Genomic DNA, 23,455 nt, shown 5'->3' on the forward strand with positions numbered 1-23,455 from the left:
CAAGGAGAGAGAGGGACTGGTCAACTAAACATTATTCACCTCTTGCCAGCTGTACCTACATCAGCTTTAGACTTTTAAACAACCACAACTTTAATCTGAAAGATTAGTTTAGCAATCTACATACACTTTTTATCATAAGCTGTTTTTATCTATATGTGTTAGTTTATACGATTTTAAGAAATCCCACATCTATAGGTTTTGTTTACTGTGTGTTACCTTGGTGACAGCAGCATCAGTGGGCGGGGCAGTGGACTGTCAGGGTGTGGGCGTGGTTCTGCATCTCCTTCGCCCTCCGAAGCACCTCTCCCCTCCTCCTGATTGGCAAAAAGCAGGTCTGAAGCGTTGTTGCTCTCGCCAAAATCCTCAAAGTGCTCCTCCTCTCCACCAATCACAGCAACCGTGGTGTGGCCATTCAGATCAGAGCCGAGCGTGAACCTACCATCATATCAAATATAGATGTGATTTATCTGCGATTTATCTATATATTTAAAAAAAACATGATTGATCAAATAAATTAAGATTAGCAACTACTGTAATTGAAACTGTAAAAGGTAAGAAATATATTCTTGTTGTTGTACATTAATGTGGCCGAATTTACAAGACTGAATTTAAGAACCTGAACCTTGATAGAAATGGTTCACTAAGATAACTGTACTGTAAATATTCTGTAAGATTAAACATGAGCCTGTAGTCATTCCACGTTATCCTTGTATATCATTTCATTTCCTCTAGCATGCTTTATACAAATTCTTTAAAAAAAATCATCAAAACTCAAAATCATCCTAATAGCTATTTTCTACCAACCCATGACTGACCCGTTTAAACAAGCACATTACAGAACATCACCTGTAAAATGTACAACTCTAAATAATCCATTTAATTCCTTCTGTTGAAACACAGACAAAACGTAATATATGTTTCTGTTTATAGGGGTTCAAGGCAGAGATTCATCAGTTTGGCTTTAGGACGATAATCTGATTATTCACTTTAATCTCCAGGCAGCCACAAAATGTCTGAAGAATTCAACTTGAACAGTGTTCATGCCAACTGTGTTAAACTTCACTTTGTGCATAATTGTATTTGTTATAGTAAAGATTTCACGAAAACACTCACTAACAGTTTACTGCCATCTGATTGGACGAGCCAGACTCTGATGTCCTGACAGTTAACCCGGTATATGCATTTGATTGGGGAACTTAGTGACCCAATACTGTAAAAATGTTAAAATGTTTTTACTTTTCGAACAGAACACAAATACAAAGTGACAAAGATAAACTTTACACACAATAAAAATGAGAAAAATAACATTATCGCGTATTTCCGCTGTTATATTATATAACATCCTACATACACACACAAATCCTTCACAAACTTACCCCCCCTCATAGTCACACTGCGGTTGGCCACACAAAGCGATCGCATCCTCAGGCAATTCGTTCTGTCTTCAAAGACTCTTAGCTATTGGGCTGACATTGCGACACAAACCAAACCACCACGCTCAGCAACGAAATGCTGATAAATCTTTAACAACAGTTAAAGCCTAGTTTATTAATAGTTAAAAGAGGCTTTCATAAGAAAATACGTTTATAGTTCGATCTGTGAACATTCCAGGCATTTGTGACCCAGTAAACCTGAATCAAAACCATATCACTGGATTAGCAACTATAAATGCTCACAAAGCACAGCCCTACTGACATTTGTGTGTATCCATAACAGAGAGCCGTAGAACCTTAATCTGATTAACTGTGTGTGTGTGTGTGTGTGTGTGTGTGTGTGTGTGTGTGTGTGTTACTGTAAGAGACAATAAAATCTACTTTGTGCATCAAAACAACTTCTGTTCTGGTAATAAAGAACATTTAAAAGTTAACAAATGTGACAGCTCAATGTAACTTCAGTCTATTTTAAAGCCCCAAATAAACTTTATTCGTAAAAATGAACTACGTAAACATGCAAAACTTGGACCGGCTATCAGTTGGAATATTACAACCAAAACACTGACATAACAGACTCATGGACATCAGTCACTTCACTGACTACTCAGCGATAAAATACTTCCTACTTCGCCAGTCCATCGTTTTCAAATCCATCTCATTTAAATATCACGACATGTATTGTGAATGTCACTTTTTGACAAACATTAATGGAAGTATTGACAAGAAGCAGAAGGCAAGGGTTGATCGCTATCTTCTCAGTGGTTTTTAATATTAAGGGAACAGTGAAAGTTTGATAAAATGTTTACTTTCCCAAAAAAACATGATACAACTTTACATGATTTGTAACATTATATCATATCTCATAGACTTCATATCTCATAGCTCTAGGAAAAAGTTATCGTAATACTGAATGATGTATTTCCCCAAACTCGAAATGTGCGTTTCGGGAACGGTAGCGTTGGCGAAACACAGTGACCCTGACATGGCAGGAATGCAAAATCAGGAGAAACACACAAGGACAGATAGAATGTTATGCAATGATAAAAAGTAACAGAGAGAAAGAGCATTAAAAATAAGTGATGAATAAACTCAGAGTCGCAGGAAAACCGAAAGAGCAAACTCCACACTTCCTCCAACCAGGAGACAGGAAAATAAAGATTGACACTGATAACACACACGGACGGACACACACAGGAAACAGGAACACCTCTGTCAGCTGAGCTCCATTCCATCAGCTCTTGGAAAATGAAAATCTCTAGTCAGCAGATACTGACATATACACAAATACACACACACACACACAAAAAACAGTCTTTCTTCAAACAAAACAACCGCCACAATTCTGCACTGAAACAAAAAATGAAGTCCGTATTATCCCCTTCCTTTAAAACTCCTGAAGTGTTTGTGGCGTTTGCTTCACAAACAAAAAGAAGCTAAATGCCAAAGAAACGGATTCATGGAGAACACATTGTTTTGTATTGCACCATAGTTTACATTCTTTGTGAGATTACAGATATAAGACAAAAACACTTTTTGCTGATACCTTCAAGGTCACTGAAACGTTGTGCTTTACAGGTCAGAGATCACAATTCGACAGGAAGACATGCAGCTGAATCACTGAATCAGCGTTTTACACGGATTCCCGAAAATTAACCCGACACGCTCATACTCCATCATCGTAAAAGAGCATTAACATCCAATATGTATTATGCCTAAAAATTTTTTCAATATTTGTGTATGAGTGTGTTACCTGTTGCGATCATCTCCATCCGTCACTGTATTTTCAATGCCGCTGTCTGTCTCCACATCCTCGTGAAGTTCTGGATGGACCAGAGCTGTCGTATCTTCATCTGTGAAGGTTTCACACTCACTGTATGCACTTTCTGATCCGAGATAGGCACTGTCAGAGACCTCCGCCTGCTGGCAACACACACACACACACCGATTACAAATACATCAAATGTGAACAGCAAATTAAACATCTGTTGAACAGAAACCATGTGTTTAACTGTCACACTGATATTATAATATTTGTGCAATTCACATTCTACAAAACCTCTTTCGTAATGAAAGTCGAACAGGTTTGAAACGTCATGCGGGTGAGTAAACAGCGTTTATGTTTTTGGGTGAAGCAGGTTTAGGTAATGAAGTGATCCAGTGCCTTATGACAAATAAAAGCTATAAAGTAATACAAGTTCAAAGATTACTTCAACAAAATGTAAAGATGTGTACCAAGAAAACATCATTAATTGTCTGCATGTAAATAAAACTACAGGGTTTTTGTCATAAGTGCACAAGCAAATGACTACACCTAACCAGTCTCAGACCGAGAAGTCACGCCCGCGGGCCTTTGGCTAAACGTCTGATGCATAAGGTACACTTTTCGGGAAATATTTCAGCACTTTCTAAATCGTCATCTGTTTGGTTGCGTTTCACTGCACCTCACGTTCTTTTACGGTCGCCTGGAAACAACACGAAGCCGTCAGATTTAAGCTGTCGTTTTTACAACGGTTGCTATAAGAATTGATCACAATCAACTAAACGCTTAACTCTAAGTTTATGACTTGAACCTCGCATGCTTTTATAGTCATTTTGTTGCTGTTAACTTTTGACATGTTCGTGAATGTACACCGGTCTGTTACTGCGGGGACTGTTCCACGACTCTAAACATGACACGGCACAAAACGAAACGTGATTTGTTGCTTAACCTGTCAGAAAAATTATCATGTTTTTTTGCCAAAGAAAGCGGTGATAAGTTCCAGGTCTGGCTACGCGAGACTAACCCGACACAAACAGTATTACAACAGTGCAGAGTTATCTCATATCTCATTTCATTATCAACACTTTCTATTGTTCTTTAGTTAAGTAAATATCTATATATCTCTAGACACTTATCTAACAAACGGTTTTATCATATGACCTTGTACTTGACAAAATGTGTTCGCAACTTCAAAATCATATTATCGGTTAAAAAACTGTATGTCCCCACAATAAACAGATTACAATCTACAATAATCCTAGTACATAATATAAAACATCCATCATCAGTCGACAGTGAGCCTGAAAAGTTATCTTTGATATTTGACTAGACTATGAACGCACACGTAATACAATGTCCCCAATATTTACCTGGCTAATATAAATTAGCAATAAAAGCTTCATCTAGTCACTCAGTTCTATGCAAAAATCCATTTAAATCTGTACTTTAAAACCTGACGTACCTGTGTGAGTCCAAGAGGGGCTCGTACAGCAGGACAGGCCATAATCAAAACCATTCTTACTATCACAGTACTGCCCTAACAAACCTTAACAACAACTGCTTCCTCTGCCGCTCTCACACACATACACACACACAGAGAGAGAGAGAGAGAGAGAGAGAGAGAGAGAGAGAGAGAGAGAGAGAGAGAGACTAAAGTCCAAAGGGCACCGGGTCCCACAGTGGGTGGGGTCTACGGGCAATTCAACATAAATGTGCCAATAGAAACTCACAACACACACAAGACTGTGTCATTACATTCTGAAGGTGTCTTAAACCCCAGTGAGCAGTCTTACTAAACACCATTTTAGACATCAGACACATCCGTGATGCCCAAACATGGTTGGCTGCCTACTAGGTTTTGAAACACAGCCACAACTGTTCTTCAGTACGGGCTGGTCTCACGTGAACTAACAGCTAGAGATATTAAAAACATGATCAACCCACACACAACACACTTAATTGTGACAACATGTTTAGCCAAAGTCTTATGATATGTGAATAATAGGTGTGTGTGTTTTAGTAAAATCTGTCATCAGAATGTCTTGTATAAGGTCAACTGTGTGTGTGTGTGTGTGTGTGTGTGTGTGTGTGTGTGTGTGTGTGTGTGTGTGTGTGTGTGTGTGTGTGTGTGTGTGTGTGTGTGTGTGTGTGTGTGTGTGTGTGTGTGTGTGTGTGTGTGTGTGTGTGTGTGTGTGTCTGTGTCTGGACGAGGTGTTACGCCACCTCAGCCTGAGTGTTTTGAAAGCAAACATGGAAACAGAACACTCATTCACTCCTAACAGGAAAACACACAGGTGTGTTTGCGTGCATGTGTTTCTTTGGAGCAGACGTTAAGACAGAAATAAGGAATGGAAAAAATAAGATTCCAGAAACAGCATTTGGAAAATTAGTTTGCAGTTTACATTTCTAAACATTCAGGCTGAATGTGTAATTATCATTTATATTTACTCCCTCATTATGGGATATGTTTCTCATATTATATTTCATATTAGGCAAGTGTATTTACTCTATAGTTATATAACACAGATCTTAGGAATGTTTTAATCTGATGAATCTCATTCTGCATTTGAGATGTGTTTATATGACTGCTGAATTGTATAATTTAACTCCAGTTATTTATTTAATGAGCAGTACTGAAATAAAGACCCCACCTTCATAACAAGGTCCTAGTTCCTAAACGTTTTGGTCATATTATTATAAAATGAACACTGTGCTTTTAGAAACCTATAAAACTCATTTGATCTGTATTTAATTATGTTTGACCGGACTTAATATTACTAAGCAAAAAGTAGCATTATATTACATATTTTGGAGAATCGCTTAGATACTTTGGTATATACATTTTTTTAAACGCTGGGTTGTTTTACCTATGGTATAACCTAAAGTGCACCAACTGTCCAAATGGGTTCAAACAACCCAACTTTTTTGTGGCATTTAAAATACACTTCTTTTACAACCATGGTATATCTCAAATTACTATGATGTTAACCCGTGATGGACATTACGTTTCTTTTTTGTAAAAAAATAATTTTAAGCAGAAACCAGAGAGAGGCGCTCCTGAAGAACAATACACACACTCCAGGTTTTCCATTTAGGAAAGTTCTCCTGCGGCTTTTTAATCTTTAAGGGAATTTGTGGAATGTGCTGGTCTGGATTCCATGTTTCTACTACAATGGTCTACAAATATTCAGATTCCTACAAGACAAGCATGGAGCGCGACATGAACGCTATAACTCCAGAATTGATGTGTGATACCTCATCGTATTCCTCTGGAGGTCCACAGACTTCCACTGAACTGAGCTGAGTCTTGTAGAGATATGGATCAGAACCTGTTAGAGAGGAAACATAAACTACAGTCATATAATAATCTGTTTAACGTAGTAGGAAATTGGTTATGATGTGAGGCTTAGATTCTAATATATTCATGAAGAGACAGAAATGTGACTCGTGAAATACAAGACGTCCGGCAGACCATTAGTTACATGAAACTAGACCAGCTCTGACTCTGACATCATTATCTACTGAAAACGCTTTCACATTGATGTCATTACAAAACCACAGGAAGATTGTTTATTTTAAACATTCAAGCTTCAGCTATGACATTCGACTATATTTCAATCTCAAATCTTTGCTACACCTGTTACTGTAACAGTTATTTGTTTTGTTTTGACAAATTCCTTTACCGGACCTGGCAGGTTAAAGCACTTTTAACAGAAGTGACTTTAAAGGAAAGCTAAAACTCAGTGGTCATTATTTATCTGTGTGCTTGCTTACAGATGTGATTAATGTGAGTAAATAACAAGATGCTGTGACTCATTTCCCACTGTGGGTTTTCCTAAACAGCATTTAAGGAGAAAATGACAGACTTTCTTGATCAGATATATCCGTCACATATCTTCAGATTAACAGTGAATGTCTGTACCTTCGCCGCTGATAGCGCTGATGCCTCTGTGGAAATCCTCGAAACTGATCACGCCCAGACCGCTGGGATCCAAGAACCTCGTAAGATCCTTCACCTGAAACAAACCACACTGCATCCTCAAATGAATGACCATACATCTGCTTCAAACAACCGACAAACGCACAAACTGACCCTCCCAAAAACACTGACAGAAAAAAAAGGAAGAGGAAGTAGTGGAATATGAGAAATGATAATTTGATAAGTTGGTGCATTCATCTAAAACAGACTCTATGTAGCAATAAAAAATTACTGCAAACTATTCCTGATAAAAAAATACAGATTTTGGGGGAAAATACGTTACCAACAAACACAAAATATACTACACACGCATACAGTAACTAAGCAACAGTAGATCTGATATCCAGGAAGTTCTTGATTCAAAACTCCCCCAAAACACAGAGGATAAAACAAAACACACACTAAAATACTTTAAATTCAGTATTAAGTGTTGCCCAAATATGTTACTGTCCGTGTGTGTTGAAACAAACCACAAAAACCATGTGAAATTATGACCCATGATCAGGAAGTGCGTCACTGATATGCAATCTATGAGTAATTTCGAACTCTTCAATATCTATATTGTGCCCTCCACTATCATTGGCATCCTTTGTAAATATGAGCAAAGGCGGCCTTAAAAATAACTCTGCATTGTTTCTCCTTTTGATCTTTTGTCAAATGAAATGTTGGAATATTGTAGATATTTTTTAAGGTAAGCAATTTGAAGTGGGGGGAATAAAATAATAATAATGTTTTTCTCTAATACACCATGGTCACAATTATTGGCACCCTTAGCAACTTAGTTAAATGTCTCCAATTCCTATTGATATTTGCATTTTCTTAGCACACCAATGTGACTCATGAATACATGTTGCACAGGAGAATACATATTAGTGACTCAAAGACCAAAGCCCCTTTATCATTCATCACAATGGAAAAAAGAATATAGTTCTGATGTGCACTATAGTTCTGTCCAGCTACAAAAATTCAAAAATAGTTACAACAATAAAAAATATATAATTTCCAACACCAGGGGAGTGAACATGAAGTTTTGTTGGACTGGAGAAAATCTGCTTGAAGCAGGATGTGTCTCTATATTGTCGCAATGCAAAGCGAGGAGAAGAATTTGAGTGGCCAAAGGCTCTTCAAAGAGCACAGACGGTGAATTGCAGTAATTATTTGCATAATGGGGTCAGAACGCATTTTATAATAATAATCCCAGTTCCCTGATCTGAAAACACTATAGAAAATGAGTGGGATGAACTAAAGATAAGAGAGCACCAACATTTAAAGGATCTCAAGAGATTCTGTATTAATGAATGGACTGGGACGACTTGCTAAATATTCTCAAACCTGGTCAGACATAAAAGAAAAGACTCAAGAGCTGTTTTTCATGCAAATTGCAGTGTATTAGAAAAAAAATCATAATGTGATATTCCCTCCAATTCAAGTTGTTTTACTTAAAATAAATGTTGGAATATTTTAGATTTTTTTTAATAAAGGTTCAAAAAGAGAAACAATGCAGATTTATTTGTACAGCCTTCTTTATTCATATTTAACAATGGTGACAATAATAGTTGAGGGCACTGTTTGTGTATTGTGATAGATAGTGGGTACGGAAAGTATTCAGAGCCCCTTAAATGTTTCACTCTTTGTTATATTGCAGCCATTTGCGAAAATCATTTTAGTTAATTTTTTTCTCATTAATGTACACACAGCACCCCATATTGACAGAAAAACACAGAATTGTTGACATTTTTGCAGATTTATCAAAAAAGAAAAACTGAAATATGACATGGTCCTAAGTATTCAGACCCTTTGCTGTGACTAGGGATGGGCGATATGGCCTAAAAAATGTATCCCGATAATTTAAGATATTTATTGCGATAACAATACCAATGACGATAATATATATACATTTATATACATAATTATTATACATTATTTTCTTTTGTAAAATTGCAGATTATGTTTTGTTTAAGTTAGGGCTGGGCGATAAATCGATTTTATCGATTAACTCGAATTTGACGTTTAGGGCGATTTGATTTGAATGAAAATCGGTTTTCTCTTTAACTTCTACGAACGACGCTCCCCTTAGGCTTCCGTAGTTCAGAGTGGGATCAGCCCTCCCCCCCGCTTTCCTTACAGACACACAGATAACATGGCTGTCAACAGGGAGGAGCTCGTTCCAAAGAAAGGCACAGTTACATCCGTTGTTTGGAATTGGTTCGCTTTTTCGGTGTCAGACGCAGAACAAATGACGCCACATTGCAAAGTGTGTTTTAAAGCTATTGCTACCAAAGGTAGCAGCACTACAAATTTGTTTCAGCATCTTAAACAGAGGCATGCAGCCGAGTGGGAGGTGTGTGCCTCTCGAAGAAACGAACAAGACCGCAGTTCAAAAACACCCGCCAAAAAACAAACTACAGTCTTGGAAAGTTTTTCGAATTGTGTCCCCTATGACAAGAAGTTGCCCCGGTGGAAAGCAATCACGGATGCAGTCGTGAAATATATTGCAAGAGATATGGTGCCCATATACACTGTGGAAAAGCCGGGGTTTATAAACATGTTAAAAGTTCTCGACCCCAGGTATGTGCTACCAAGCCGCAAATACTTTGCCGAAGTTGCCTTGCCTCGCCTGTACAACAGTACTCGCGAAAAGATCGCTAGAGAGCTGGAGGGGGTGTCGTTTTACTCCGCAACAACGGACCTGTGGTCCAGTCGAACGATGCAGCCCTATATGAGTTTGACGGTGCATTTTATTGACAACTGGACTCTGCAAAGCGTCTGCCTTCAAACAGCTTACTTTCCCGATGACCATAAAGGTGAAACAATTGCGCACGGTCTAAAAGATGCACTGAGCTCCTGGAACCTTGATGAAGACCGACTCATCTGTATGACAACAGACAGCGGCACCAACATAATAAAAGCTCTGAGAGACAATGAGTGGCCTAACCTCCAATGCTTTGGACATAAACTGCACAATGCTATAGGTAGGAGTCTAATTGCTATGCACTCAAGTGATGTTTTTTTACATATGATTGGAACAAATTAATTTTTACAATTAATGCATGTTGAAATTAATGCAATTTAATTAAATCAATAAAAATGTACATGCATGATTTATCATAATAACATGGAAATGTGAAAAACACTTGTTTTGACACTGACCAATAGTGACACAAAAAATTATTTTCATTGTGTTTTCATTCTTTATTGTACAGAGAATGGTGTGAAGGACCCCCGAATCGACCGTGCCATTGGAGTTTGTAAAAAGGCGGTTGCTGCCTTTTCCTATAGTTGGAAGAAAAGACGGGAGATGGGTGAAGTACAGGCTGAGCTTGGTCTACCCACTCATCAGCTGGTAACAGAGTCCCCGACGAGATGGGGTTCACGTCAAAAAATGATACAGAGATTTCTTGAACAGGAGAAGGCCATAGTTCGTGTCCTGGGGTCCGACAAGAAAAGCCGTCATCTTGTGCCCACTTGGCAAGATATTGAGGTTTTAGAGTCTGTAAATAAAGCTGTCAAACCACTCCAAGAATTTACAGATGCCCTGTCCGGGGAGGCTTATGTCACTGTCTCCTACATTAAACCAGTGCTGCATTTGTTCAAAACCAATCTCCTACAGCCAGAGGAGGAAGACACCGAACTCACTAAAAAAATAAAAGGAAACATAATGCGGTACCTTGATGACAAATACAGTGACCCTGTGAAGAATGAACTCTTGGATATGTCCTCACTGATGGACCCCAGGTTCCGTACAACCTACATTGACCCAGAAAAGGTGGAACAGGTCAAGAAAAGAGCTGTCACTGAGCTGATGTCTCTGCCTGCTGAAAAAAGTACACCACAGCAGCCTGGTCCAGCTGTGCAGGTGTGCAATGGAGAAGCACAGCCTCCGCCCAATAAGAAAATGACTTTAGCTGCTTTCTTCAAGAAGAAAGTACCAGAGCCATCTTCTCACCAATCAGAGGAAATGAAAGTAGAGACAGAGCTGGCAACCTACCTACTGACCCCTGAGGTAGACCCAGACACTGATCCACTTCAGTGGTGGAAGCGTCACGAACCGAACTTCCCAAGGCTCAGTAATCTGGCCAAAAAATACTTGTCTGTCCCTGCTACAAGTGCCCCATCAGAGAGGCTTTTCAGTGTGGGAGGGGGCATAGTTACATGTAACCGGGCATGCCTCAAGCCAGAGGTAGTAGACAGGCTTGTCTTCCTGGCTGCAAATGCGTAAATGAATAATGTTGTAAGTAAAGTAATGGATGCAGATGTTTAATTTAGTTAAATTGTTTATTTATATTATAAGTTATTTTGAAGGTGCGTTGTTTCACTAAGTTTGAGGTTGAGAAAACTGATAAGCTACATTTTCCCTGTTTACAATGGCAGCGCCTGCCATCTCGTTTACAAGCATGTTTTAAGGCTTGTTTCCTGTTATACTTATGCCCCAAGAGGAAATTTGCATAAAGGAAAATCAGAACAAAATAAAGAATACAATTGTTTTGAGCAATTTCTTTGTCAGATGTAGTTTGTTTTTAAAAAGAAAAAAATAAATCGATTAAAATCGAAAATCGGGTTTGGTGTGAAAAAATCGGAGATTTATTTTTTAAGCCATATCGCCCAGCCCTAGTTTAAGTGGTGTTCAGTGGTGTGCTGAAAAACATCAAACACAAACAATTACACCTGACAATTGGCCTCTCCTAAGTGAACACCTCTCCTAAAAAACATCTGAAGGAGTCCAAGATGGTGAGAAATAAGATTCTCTGGTCTGATGAGACCAAGATAGAACTTTTTGGCCTTAATTTTAAGCAGTATGTGTGGAGAAAACCAGGCACTGCTCATCACCTATCCAATACAGTCCCAAGAGTGAAGCATGGTGGTGGCAGCATCATGCTGTGGTGGTGTTTTTCAGCAGCAGGGACAGGACAACTGGTTGCAATCGAGGGAAAGAGTAATGCGGCCAAGTACAGGGATATCCTGGACGAAAGTCTCCAGAGTGCTCAAGACCTCAGACTGGGCCGAAGGTTCACCTTCCAACAAGACAATGACCCGAAGCACACAGCTAAAATAACAAAGAAGTGGCTTCACAACAACTCTGTGACTGTTCTTGAATGGCCCACCAAGAGCCCTGACTTTAACCCAGTTGCGCATCTCTGGAGAGCTGAAAATGGCTGTCCACCAATGTTTACCACCCAACCTGACAGAACTGGAGAGGATCTGCAAGGAGAAATGGCAGAGGATCCCCCGATCCAGGTATAAAAAACTTGTTGCATCTTTCCCAAAAATATTCATGGCTGTATTAGATCAAAAGGGTGCTTCTACTAAATACTGAGCAGAGGGTCGGAATACTTAGGAGCATGTGATATTTCAGTTTTTCTTTTTTAATAAATCTGCAAAAATTCTGTGTTTTTCTGTCAATATGGGGTGCTGTGTGTACATTACTGTGTTTCACATCACACATCTGCATTTGGCAATTTTCTGCCATTCTTCTCCTCAGATCCTCTCAAACTCTTTCAGGTTGGATGGAGATCATCAGTAGACAGACATTGTCAGGTTTATACAGAGATGTTCAGATGGGTTCAAGCCCAAGCACTAGCTGGGCCGTTCAATGACATAGATGGGGTTGTCCATTAACCACTCTTGCATTGCTTTATCTGTGTGCTTAGGATCATCGTAATCTCGGTATTTTGTGCCGTTGAGCTTTTCTTCTAGACTGACAAATCCCGCAGTACTTGCAGCTGAAAAACACCGCAGGTTGAGCAGTGGCTGGTTTTCTTCAGACATGATGCATGAAACTGAGATTCATCAGACCAGAGAAATCTCGTTTCTGACAGTTTGAAAGATTCGTTGAAAGGTATGTTTTTTCAAATTTCAAGTTTTCATGCGTCTTCACTCAGCAAAGGCTTGAGTATGGCCACTCCGCCATAAAGCCCAGATTGGTGGAGTGTTGAGGTGATGTTTTTCCTTTTACCAGAGTGATCGTCAGCTTCTTGGTCACTGACCTAACCAAGACCCTTCTCTAATCAAGACCCTTCTCCATCGATGGCTCGGTTTGGACTGGAGGTCATCTCAAGTAAGAGATCTGGGCCCGTATTTATCAAGCTTCTGAGAATTACTCAAAAGAACACTGCTAAGAATTGACTTAAGAAATTCTCGGCTCAAAGCTGCACTTAAAAGTTAGTTATAAAGCAGCTCAGTCGTTATTTAAGTTAAGTGTAGGACTAAATCTTACATTTCAGGCTAAGAGATGATTTACGACACTTTGTTGTGCCGCAAATGGAATTTTGGATTATGACACTGCCATGGACCAATCACTGAATAGATTTCCTTATTTAAGAATATTCTTCGAAACATTCACATTGAATGGTGAAATTCCACAAAGGTGTTTAAATTCAAAACACATGAAAATAAAGACTTTTCAAGAGAATATATTATGATATAGATAGACATTGGAAATGAAAGATAAACATGTTTCCACCACTTCTTAATTACCCATTATAAACCGGTGCTGAAATTAGGTTTTATTTGCGTTAATCTAGCAGTTTTGCTTTAAATACAATGATATTTTTGGCAGGAATCTTGTCATGCATGTTAAATTTCACTTACCATTGAGAACAATACAGAATAGGGAGAATGTGCAAAAATAATGGAAATCCATTGCAATAGAGCAGTCATCCTCAATAGGCGGGCCGCGTCTGGACCTTTGTTTCGTTCCACCGGGACCACGAGACACAGCCTAATAAACCCTTTAAAACTTTTGACTATTTTGGTTGTTTAATTTGAGCCGCATCTACACAACTGAGAATCACATCTCACGAGCTCTGAGGAACACTTATGTATTTTATCTTTTGCCGCTATATCCTCCAATATCTTTATTTAGCGCCAAGCACTTAATTTGAACCCTACTCTCTACTGTCAAAGACATGAAGAGCAGCAAACATGTACTTATTTTAGCAACACTAGTGCAGAGCAGGTAAAGGTACACACAACTGTAATATTCACTGCATTATGTTTAAAGCACTTGTATCAGTCAGTCTGTTTACTGTTTGCTATATGTCTCCAACCTTTCAACCAGATCATTATAACAAGCATCAAAGATTAATTTCAAGCAATGATTTGACTAAGATTTTGGGATTATTCCGTCAATATTGAAGATATTGTTATATTTTCACAGAATATTCTGTAGGATGATTTTATGAAGTTTTTATGATGTTTTTACAAGCAGGTTCATATTTGGTAATGAACAACGTTTTAATTGAGAAATTATTTAAAGATAGAAGTAGTTGTGGTATGAAAGTGAAAATGTGACAATGGCATCGAGAGGCTAATCTAGTTAGGAAATAGGAACTCGGTTTTCTATTTATGATTTTAATAGTTTTATAGCACTTTAATTGTTACATTATATTTGCTGTTTGCATGTTGTCAGTAGTTTTTGTATTTACAAATTATCACTTATACTTCAATTATAACTATCACTATTAAGATGGCCTTCCTCTAAAACCACAGAGCCTTAATACACTCACCTAAAGGATTATTAGGAACACCTGTTCAATTTCTCATTAATGCAATTATCTAATCAACCAATCACATGGCAGTTGCTTCAATTAATTTAGGGGTGTGGTCCTGGTCAAGACAATCTCCTGAACTCCAAACTGAATGTCAGAATGGGAAAGAAAGGTGATTTGTGCAATTTTGAGAGTGGCATGGTTGTTGGTGCCAGACGGGCCGGTCTGAGTATTTCACAATCTGCTCAGTTACTGGGATTTTCACGCACAACCATTTCTAGGGTTTACAAAGAATGGTGTGAAAAGGGAAAAACATCCAGTATGTGGCAGTCCTGTGGGCGAAACTGCCTTGTTGATGCTAGAGGTCAGAGGAGAATGGGCCGACTGATTCAAGCTGATAGAAGAGCAACTTTGACTGAAATATCCACTCGAAAAACATATTGTTCGGAAGAAAATAAAGACATGACATCTTGGAACTTCAATTGAATACCCTTGCAATAGAGGATAAAAAGATGATGATCCATAGCAATACAGCTTAACTAGAACGCGCAAAAGTACTGATTATCCATGTAGCATGTATAAACTAGACTATAAAAATGATGTGTAGATGTTATTTTAAAATCAACTTCCTGCCCCACCCGCAATAATATGCAGGGGAGTACAGAATTTATGTGTGTATAACGTGGAATCTATGGTTCCATTGGCCAATTCCTCTGTCCACCACATGTTTCGGTCTCCTAAGCACCATTACAAGCCCCTAGTGGGGACTACTAAGCACTTGAGATACCTCTCGAGCTGTCATAAAGCTAAGAATCATTCTTACTCTCCCAATTATTTAAGAAATTGTATAACTTGTACTCCTACTTCCAAACTTGAGTATGAAAGCATTTCATGAATTCTCAGCACTTAAGACTAAAATGGCAATTTGAGACGCTTGATAAATACGGGCCCTGGTGGTTCCAAACCTCTTTCATCAAGGATTAATGGTGGCTACATGCTTCTGTGAATCTTCAATACAGCAGATAAGTTTTCCATAAGTCTTCCCCAGATCAGTGTCTTCACACAATTCTGTCTCAGAGCTCTACTGGCCGTTCTTTTGACCTCATGTTTTGGTTTTAACTTCATGCATTTATAGCTGTTGCACCTTTTATTGAGAGGTATGTGCCGCTACAAATCATATGTATTCAATTGAATTCGCCACAGGTTAACTCCACTCAGTGTAGAAACATCAACAAGCTAAACTAATGCTTTGAGACAAATTTCAAGTGTCCCTGAAAAGGGTATGAGAGCAACGGACGTTTGAAATAAAAAACAACTTAAAAAAACTGCCTTAAGTAACGCAGACAACTGTTTTATCGCGCATTAATTAATGCGTTAACAACATTTGAACTTTCCCAGCCTAGGGATGGGCGATATATTATCGTTTGCGATATACCGTAGAAAAATTATCATCGGGGGAAAAAATTTGTCTCATCGCGATAATAAACGATAAGTCTAGTTGATGACGTAGTTTCGTGCGCGACTGACTCACTGTTCAGGTGCGGAGTGAAAACAAGCATAGCGGAAGGTGGACGTGAGGTTGAGGAGGAGCTAGTTGTTAAGTGAAGAGCTACCGCTACAATTTGGAACTGGTTTGGTTATAGAAAATCAGATGCGGAGCAAACTACCGTAATATGCAAGGTTTGCAGAAAAACGGTGGTTACAAAGAGTGGAAACCCGTCCAATTTGTTCCACCATCTACAACAAAAACCAGAGTACGAAGAAAGTTTGAAGCTACGTAATGCAACAACTACACATGAACCTAGGGGTTATAAAATTCCCACCCAGACGAAAATTGCCAGCGCATTTGCTAATTGCGTCTCTTATGATGAGCAAAGTAAACGATGGAACGAATTGACGTTTGTAATACAATCCATAAAAGGAAGGAAGGAGACGGGACCCGCCGAACATAAAAGGACTTTTAATTAATAAAAGCAACGTAAATAGATGGGCGACTGTTGGCGACACACACACAAACCATAGCAAAAATCTCCTCGCCGACACGAGACTGGCGTCATCAATCACGCACCGGCCTCGCATCCCAGCTCTCGTCCTGCCTACCTCACTACATCGTCAACATTATTTTATTGATTTGATTTTTTATTTATCATCTTGTATTTGCACTATTTTGTAAACTATCTGAAGACTTTGTTACTTTTTGATAACAATTTGTTTCACAATTAGTTCCATGGGACTTAAGTGTTACAAATATAACTACCTAATTGGTGGTAGCATGTCCCACATACGTATAAAATTTACATTCAAATAGTGTGTCGCTCTCACTGAACTTATTTATTTTATCAGATTACTTTAACATGTTTGTAATTTTATCAGGATTTATTTGCAGTTGTACTTGTAAATTTGAAACACAAGACATGGTTGGTGACTGTTACTTTTGCTGTTTGCAAGTTTTTTGCCACTGTTGCACCATGTGAGTATAAAGAAATACAGAAACTTTATTTACATTTTAAACTTGTATTTGATTTTAATTATTATTGTGTAATTGTTTGTGTGTGGTGTTTTTCAGCACAGTCACTGAACACAACTTAAACATAACATAATCTGCAATTTTACAGAAGAAAATAATTTATAATAATAATAATAATAAATATATATATATCGTCATTGTTATCGTTATCGCAATAAATACCTGAAATTATCGGGATACATTTTTTAGGCCATATCGCCCATCCCTATCCCAGCCCTAATATATGTGTGTGTATATACATACAGTAGGCCTATATATACATATGTTTGTACGTATTAATGTGTGCATTAATGTATGTATACAAGAACACACACACAAATAGTTTGTCTCTATTCTAATTTAACATCAATCCATTTCTACGTGGAACAATGTGTATAAAACACCAATGATTATTTCAGATATTTTATTGAAGCTTTTTCACATCAACCAAATATTTATTAATTCAAAAGCTTAAATTCAAGTATTAACATTCTGAGTCAAGCGAGAAGCTGTCTCAACCTTTGTAAAAAAAACATCTACATAGAGGCGTGAAAACCAGTGAGTCACGAGTGCTGCCACTTTATTTCACACTTTAAAAACCCTACATGACTGACTGAATCTAATGAAATCTGACTATTAAGGTAGAAAGAAGTCCTTGTCAACATCGGGGTTGAATAAAGTGGGTGAGATCCCATTATGAACACAAAAAAGACTATTTCAGTAGAGATTAATTTCTCTATTTTTATATATTTACATTACATCACACTCTTTCCGAGATTGTTAAACTCCAAAAAGTGCTGTAGCACCTTTAGCTAACAAGTTTTCCTCTGTTGCCTGATGTACCCCTACACTTCCTGGAAAACCAAAGTTCCGGGTGAGAATTTGCATCTTGCGTCAAGCATTTCCATAGACACCGTATAATACGGATAAACAGGCATAATAATTATTATCAAACTAAATGACACACACATACTCAAACACACACACTCAATCTTTCCAGTGTGTACTAAATATATTACAAATATTACACACAAGATTAGACTAGTCTATTTTAGACAAGACAAATATCTATTACAACAAGTTTAAGGTATCACACAAATAAACAATAGTCTCACAGCCCTGATATTTCAACCCTAAATTCAACAATTCATAAGTATAAGTAACAATTCATAAATTAAACTGTATATTTTACTTTGCTGTATAGTTTCTGATTCGGTCTACCTGTTTCTCCATCAGAGAATATCGCTTCAACCCATCAGCCTCCCGTTCATTAACCATCTCAGTGACCCAACCTGCCAAACAAGCCTTTACAATGTAAACTTGTATCACATGATCAACAGAAACCTCAAATCCTACCGTCTGAATTTTTATCCAATCACAACAGACATGCATACAAAGGAATGACCCTCGAGGCTGCAATGGGTTATGGGTTACAATTTCACCCATGAAACTGTAATCTACTGTAAATAGGACACTAAAACTTGCTTAATGTTGCAAATCTGTGATGCGTTGCATTTAACATCACTGGTTAAAATGTAAACTTGTTAAACAGTGTCACAAGCTTGTCAGAGACATCGTAAATCCAATCTAGAGAGACAAGCAAACAAATGCAAAGTGTTATATTTATCTTTAGGTGTCCAATGTGTATTTCTAAAATGAAAACGAAATTATGGAAAGTGTTCACTTCTCTTTTACTCCTGGCCAGTCTAACCTTTCAGCTGATCAGATCAGCAGTTTTAACATTAACAAAAGAACCAGACTTCCGGCATCAAATCCATCCTCTCTTAAACACACAATCACACGTGCCATGGGGGATGACAAGTTAACAGGGGGACGCAAGTCTATAGTCTCATCTGAACCACAAAATAGCCACAGGGGGATTTTGAGATCGGTACATTCAGTGTTTGACTACATATGATGTACACAGACTTTGCTGGGTGTCAAAAAATTATCTTCTTTCTGCTACTCACCTATAAACATTACTTCACAACTTACTGACATGCATCACAAAAAAACAACAAAAAGATGCGAGTTGTCACCCACACTTTAATATGAATTTACCCTTAATTTAGTGTCAATAATTTGCATTACTATCTTAAACAGAATGGTTTACAATTAACACGCACGCAAGTTTTTAGGTACTATTCAAATAATTAAAAAAAGAGAATTGATCACTCTAATTTGTTTTAGAACATTCACAAATTTGAGAATATGAAACATACGGTATTTAAAAGTAAAAAAGTACTTATATGTTATAGGTTGTCACAATCATCTCCAACTCCAACTCATTGTAAAATAGCTTTGAGAGAAATAACGAAAGAGAATGAGATACAGGGAGTGGTGGGCTTTGAATAATAAAAGAGCAGCTCTAGAGTGTCACACCATGATCAAGTGTCACTTGACCCAAATGACAACGTAGAAGAATCTAAAACAAACTGACACAAAAACACACAAAAACTAACCTGTTCAGCTCCATATGCTTTTGCAAACTCCATAAACTCCTCGATATGTACAAATCCATCGCCGTCCTGATCCAAAGCCTGGAAAACTGCCCGAAGAGCCGTGTGTTCTTCATCTCCTCTGGCAGTCACAGAAACTATAGGCACGTTTATCAAATCCGTGGTGACCCTCTGGGCATTAAATGAATTGTTGTGCAGAGCATCCGAGGCTTTGCAAAGATCCAGAGTCATTTCTGCATGTTTGGGAATGTTGTGAGTATCAGGTGTTTTCTCCATTAGGGTCAGGTAAGCCTCCCCGTCCAGACCGGCTCCACAGGGAAAGACATTTCTAGACGGAGAGCTGTGGATCACAGAGCTTTCTTGTTGCTCCTGTGGCAGGTCTGGTTGTGATAGTGTCACCTGATGGAAATCATCCTGATGAGTGTACTGAGAAGGAAGCTCCGCCTCTCCCTTACTCAACTTGCTGGGAACTTCTTGATCCCACCCCACAAGTCCACCCATCATAGTCAGCTGATCACCTGCGCAGGTAATGGGAGTGGACTCTGGAGAATCCAGATCGCTTGCACATTGAAGAATGAGTTGATTGTGAGTAGACGTCCTGCAATTCATTATCTCTTCTTCATGTAAAGTCACACTGTGAAATTTCTCTTCAGCATTTGATAGGGTATTGTGATTGTCATGGTGAGATGTTGTGTCGTCTGAAGGTGGATCTTTGACAATTGTACTTAAATTTGAAGTGAATTGGTCCGCAGGTGTAAGATTTTCCACCGGTGTGTTGTCTGTATTTTTCTGAGCAGTGATTTCTTCTTGACATGCTTGATTCAATATATTTGATTCTTGGTGGTCGTCCAGGATACATGCATTTAAGTGTAAATTATCATTGCAACCTAGGACATTGACTTTCAAATAATTTGACTTGCCTCTAAGAGCAGTTTCTTCCTGATTTTGATGCAAATCCGAAAAGATATTTGTTTGTCTAACGCTGTGTGGATCCTCTGTTGTGGTTGGATCGCCTGTTCGCTGTGTCTTCATAACCTCAGGAACACTGTCTGGGCTGCCTATTTCTGCATCTGTAATATTCTGAATTTCACATTTAAAGTCAGATGAGCTTGCACTACACTCTTGGTTCTGTTGTGTTGTGGGCTGCAAATCAATCTCAGGTTTACAGGAATTTGAAGATTGCACAACTTCACAGGAGGCTAGTGCACCAATGTCAAAAATGTCAGCAAAAAAGTCTTTGTCTTGGCCACGAGGGAGCTCAAATAAGGCTTCGGCGTCAGTAGTTGATGTGGATTGGCTGTGGTCCTTAGGCCATGTGTCAGACTCCGGTGAGAGATCAAGTAAGGCATAATGTTCAGTTGTGTTTAAGGCCGATGTGGATTCAACTCTTCCAAGATCCATTAAAGGATCTATAGAGGTGACTACAAGAGGGTTACCTGCTGTGGGCAAGTCATGTAACGTTGCTTCATAAGATTCAGATGACATCCAAGACTCTGGTCTCGTGCAGATGATTTCTTCTTCAGACATTAGCTGTTTTGTTTCTTCAGTAGTTTCTGTTGTCCCCAGGCTCTGAGGCTCATTGTCAAGGGTTTTGTTACTAGCTGAGGGTGTAGAATTCTCCTGTTCAGAGCACAGACCTCCAGCCACAATTTCAGGGGGTGATGGAATCTCTTTCTCGTCCAGTGGAAGAGGGGCCCCATCCTCATAACAGAGCAGGAGAGACGAATCTCCACATGTCACCGATGTGGTGGGTTCATGAATTATTGTGGAGGATGACAGATAGTTGGGTTTACATGTAGGGGGAGAAACCAACAACAAACCTGCAGATTTCACAATCAGATTAGTCCCATGTGAAGGAGAGCTCTGACTTTCCTCTTTTACAAATGTCCTTGCCACTAAAGAATTATGACTGAATTCACAGTTTATTAAATGTGTGTCCTCGAGAACAAGGTGGGTTTCTTGTAACAACGTTTTCTCATCTATGCTCACTTCTAAAGGATTTTCAGGTGTCTCAGGACTTGACAGAGTGGATGTAGAACTAAAATTGATGAGATCTCCAACAACATCGCCTGAACTTTCCGGATAATCCTCACCTTGGGTACGAGGTGGCGGAGTCTCCCAGTCAGGGCAGACACATTCCAAATTATTTTCCCATGGATATGACTGTCCTGAATATTGAGAAGCCCAAAATAAGTTATTTAAGTTTATAGTGTTGTCTTGAAAAATCTCAGAGGAATCCTGAACAGAACTGTTATCTTTATCCATAATGAAGAATCCAAGAGGAACCTGGTCAGATTTCCATTCTCCTTTCCCACTCACCTCCCACTCAGAACAACCCTGAGGGCTGGAGAGAACTTGCTCCATTGAGAGAATTCTGTCTCTCCTGTAGAGAATGTAAATATTCCAGAGAATACAATACTTTGTGTTAAAATCCAACAACGTAATAATGTTCGGAATTCAGCCCCAGGTGGTGACCTCTTCCAGCATACACAGAGAAAGGAATATACTTGTTCAGACCCATAAATGTCCACCAGTCTGTGAATAATCAAATGGTAATGTTTACTTTGGCAGACATCGGGACAATGTTTCACTCCCATAACATGGCTCCTTTTGACTGATAATGTATTTTTTTTCTGTATGCAAAGCTGCTATTGGTCACATTTTCCTGTTTCACTTCAAACAGTCTAATTTCCTTTCATTTTAAGAAAAATATAACCTGTAAAAATATAACAGGATGCATTAAGTGTAATTAAAATGTTACACTGCATGTTTGAATTCCATTTAAGTTTTAAACTCACAAGTTTAGACCCTCTCTAATGGTCGTAACAGTGTGAAACACACTGTCCCATTGAATAAAATAGATTAACTAAAAAAATAAAGCTTACAAATATCCAAAAAGCAAAAAACAATAAAAACAATGTTTCATACGGAGACCAAAGAATACAATGTTTTAAATCGCTGTCAAATAAAGGGGAACTGCAATAAACCGTTAAATCACGGTATGTACTAGCATCAGCATACTGCCCATCAGAGGTAAACCCACTAGCCGGTTAGCTAGCCCATCCGACACCTTCATTTGATTTCCCGGTTTGAAAATAACACGATCCTCGATGTGCCTTCGACTCCCCGTCAAAATCAATTGAATACTTCGATTCGACTGTACGTTTTATTCCTCAAATGATCTTTATTTTAAAGCAACACAGGCCAACATCCAGGTCGAGTCGCGCGAGTCATCCACCTGCGATTGTTATTAGCCTGTTAGCACGATAAAATCACCTCGAGACCACCGATAATCCCACAAATCGACCGCTTGTACTTGTATTACGATCCCTCGGAGACAGATGTATCCGTTATTATCTGAAGTCCGTGATTTAAGGTGCGCTCGTGAGGTGTTGTTTTTAATCGAAGGGTGATGTTTCGGTTATATTTATTTTCCTCTCCTCTCATCAGCAGCAATACACAACCGCTGCTGTCTCACGCATACACTCATATGTGAACACACACACACACGAATCGACGTCAGAAACACGCATGCGTAGCTTGGGAGCCGCAGTCTGCCTCTTTAAACCACAGCGCGTCAGAAATAATTCCTCGCGCGGTTATCTTCCGTTGCGATGGAACATTTATAACGGAACTTTCTGAATGGCACATTCATTCCCGCCTCTGTGAAGTAACGGTATGACGCATTTGTTTTGATAAGGAAGCACTGCTGGCGGTTAACACAATCGATTCGTGAATAAAACTGAAATCTTCTATTTGCTAAAATGTTCTCACTTTGGTTATACTGCACCCCCTTGTGTCTAAACAAAGATGTTACACGGTTAAAAACAGC

At 38.7% G+C, this 23,455-nt stretch overlaps 1 protein-coding gene across 3 annotated transcripts in view; it reads right to left on the reverse strand.

Moving 5' to 3' along the window:
- rab11fip3 (RAB11 family interacting protein 3 (class II)) overlaps positions 1-23,112 on the reverse strand; it is a gene marked incomplete at its 5' end in the record, with an annotated part of 28,719 nt that extends 5,607 nt beyond the window's left edge. Inside the window, 5 exons of one of the 3 annotated variants that reach the window (XM_079447278.1) lie at positions 217-435; positions 3,184-3,350; positions 6,448-6,521; positions 7,115-7,208; positions 19,627-23,112. In XM_079447278.1, coding sequence (XP_079303404.1) covers positions 217-435; positions 3,184-3,350; positions 6,448-6,521; positions 7,115-7,208; positions 19,627-21,987 — 2,915 coding nt within the window. Of the gene's footprint in view, positions 1-216; positions 436-3,183; positions 3,354-6,447; positions 6,522-7,114; positions 7,209-18,385; positions 18,443-19,626 lie in introns of those variants that run through there. The other 2 variants (XM_079447277.1, XM_079447279.1) reach the window with 2 other exon arrangements.
- Positions 23,113-23,455: the final 343 nt, after the last annotated feature.

The sequence above is a fragment of the Barbatula barbatula genome, assembly GCF_947034865.1.
Source record: "Barbatula barbatula genome assembly, chromosome: 23".
In the NCBI taxonomy this organism is placed as follows: domain Eukaryota; kingdom Metazoa; phylum Chordata; class Actinopteri; order Cypriniformes; family Nemacheilidae; genus Barbatula; species Barbatula barbatula.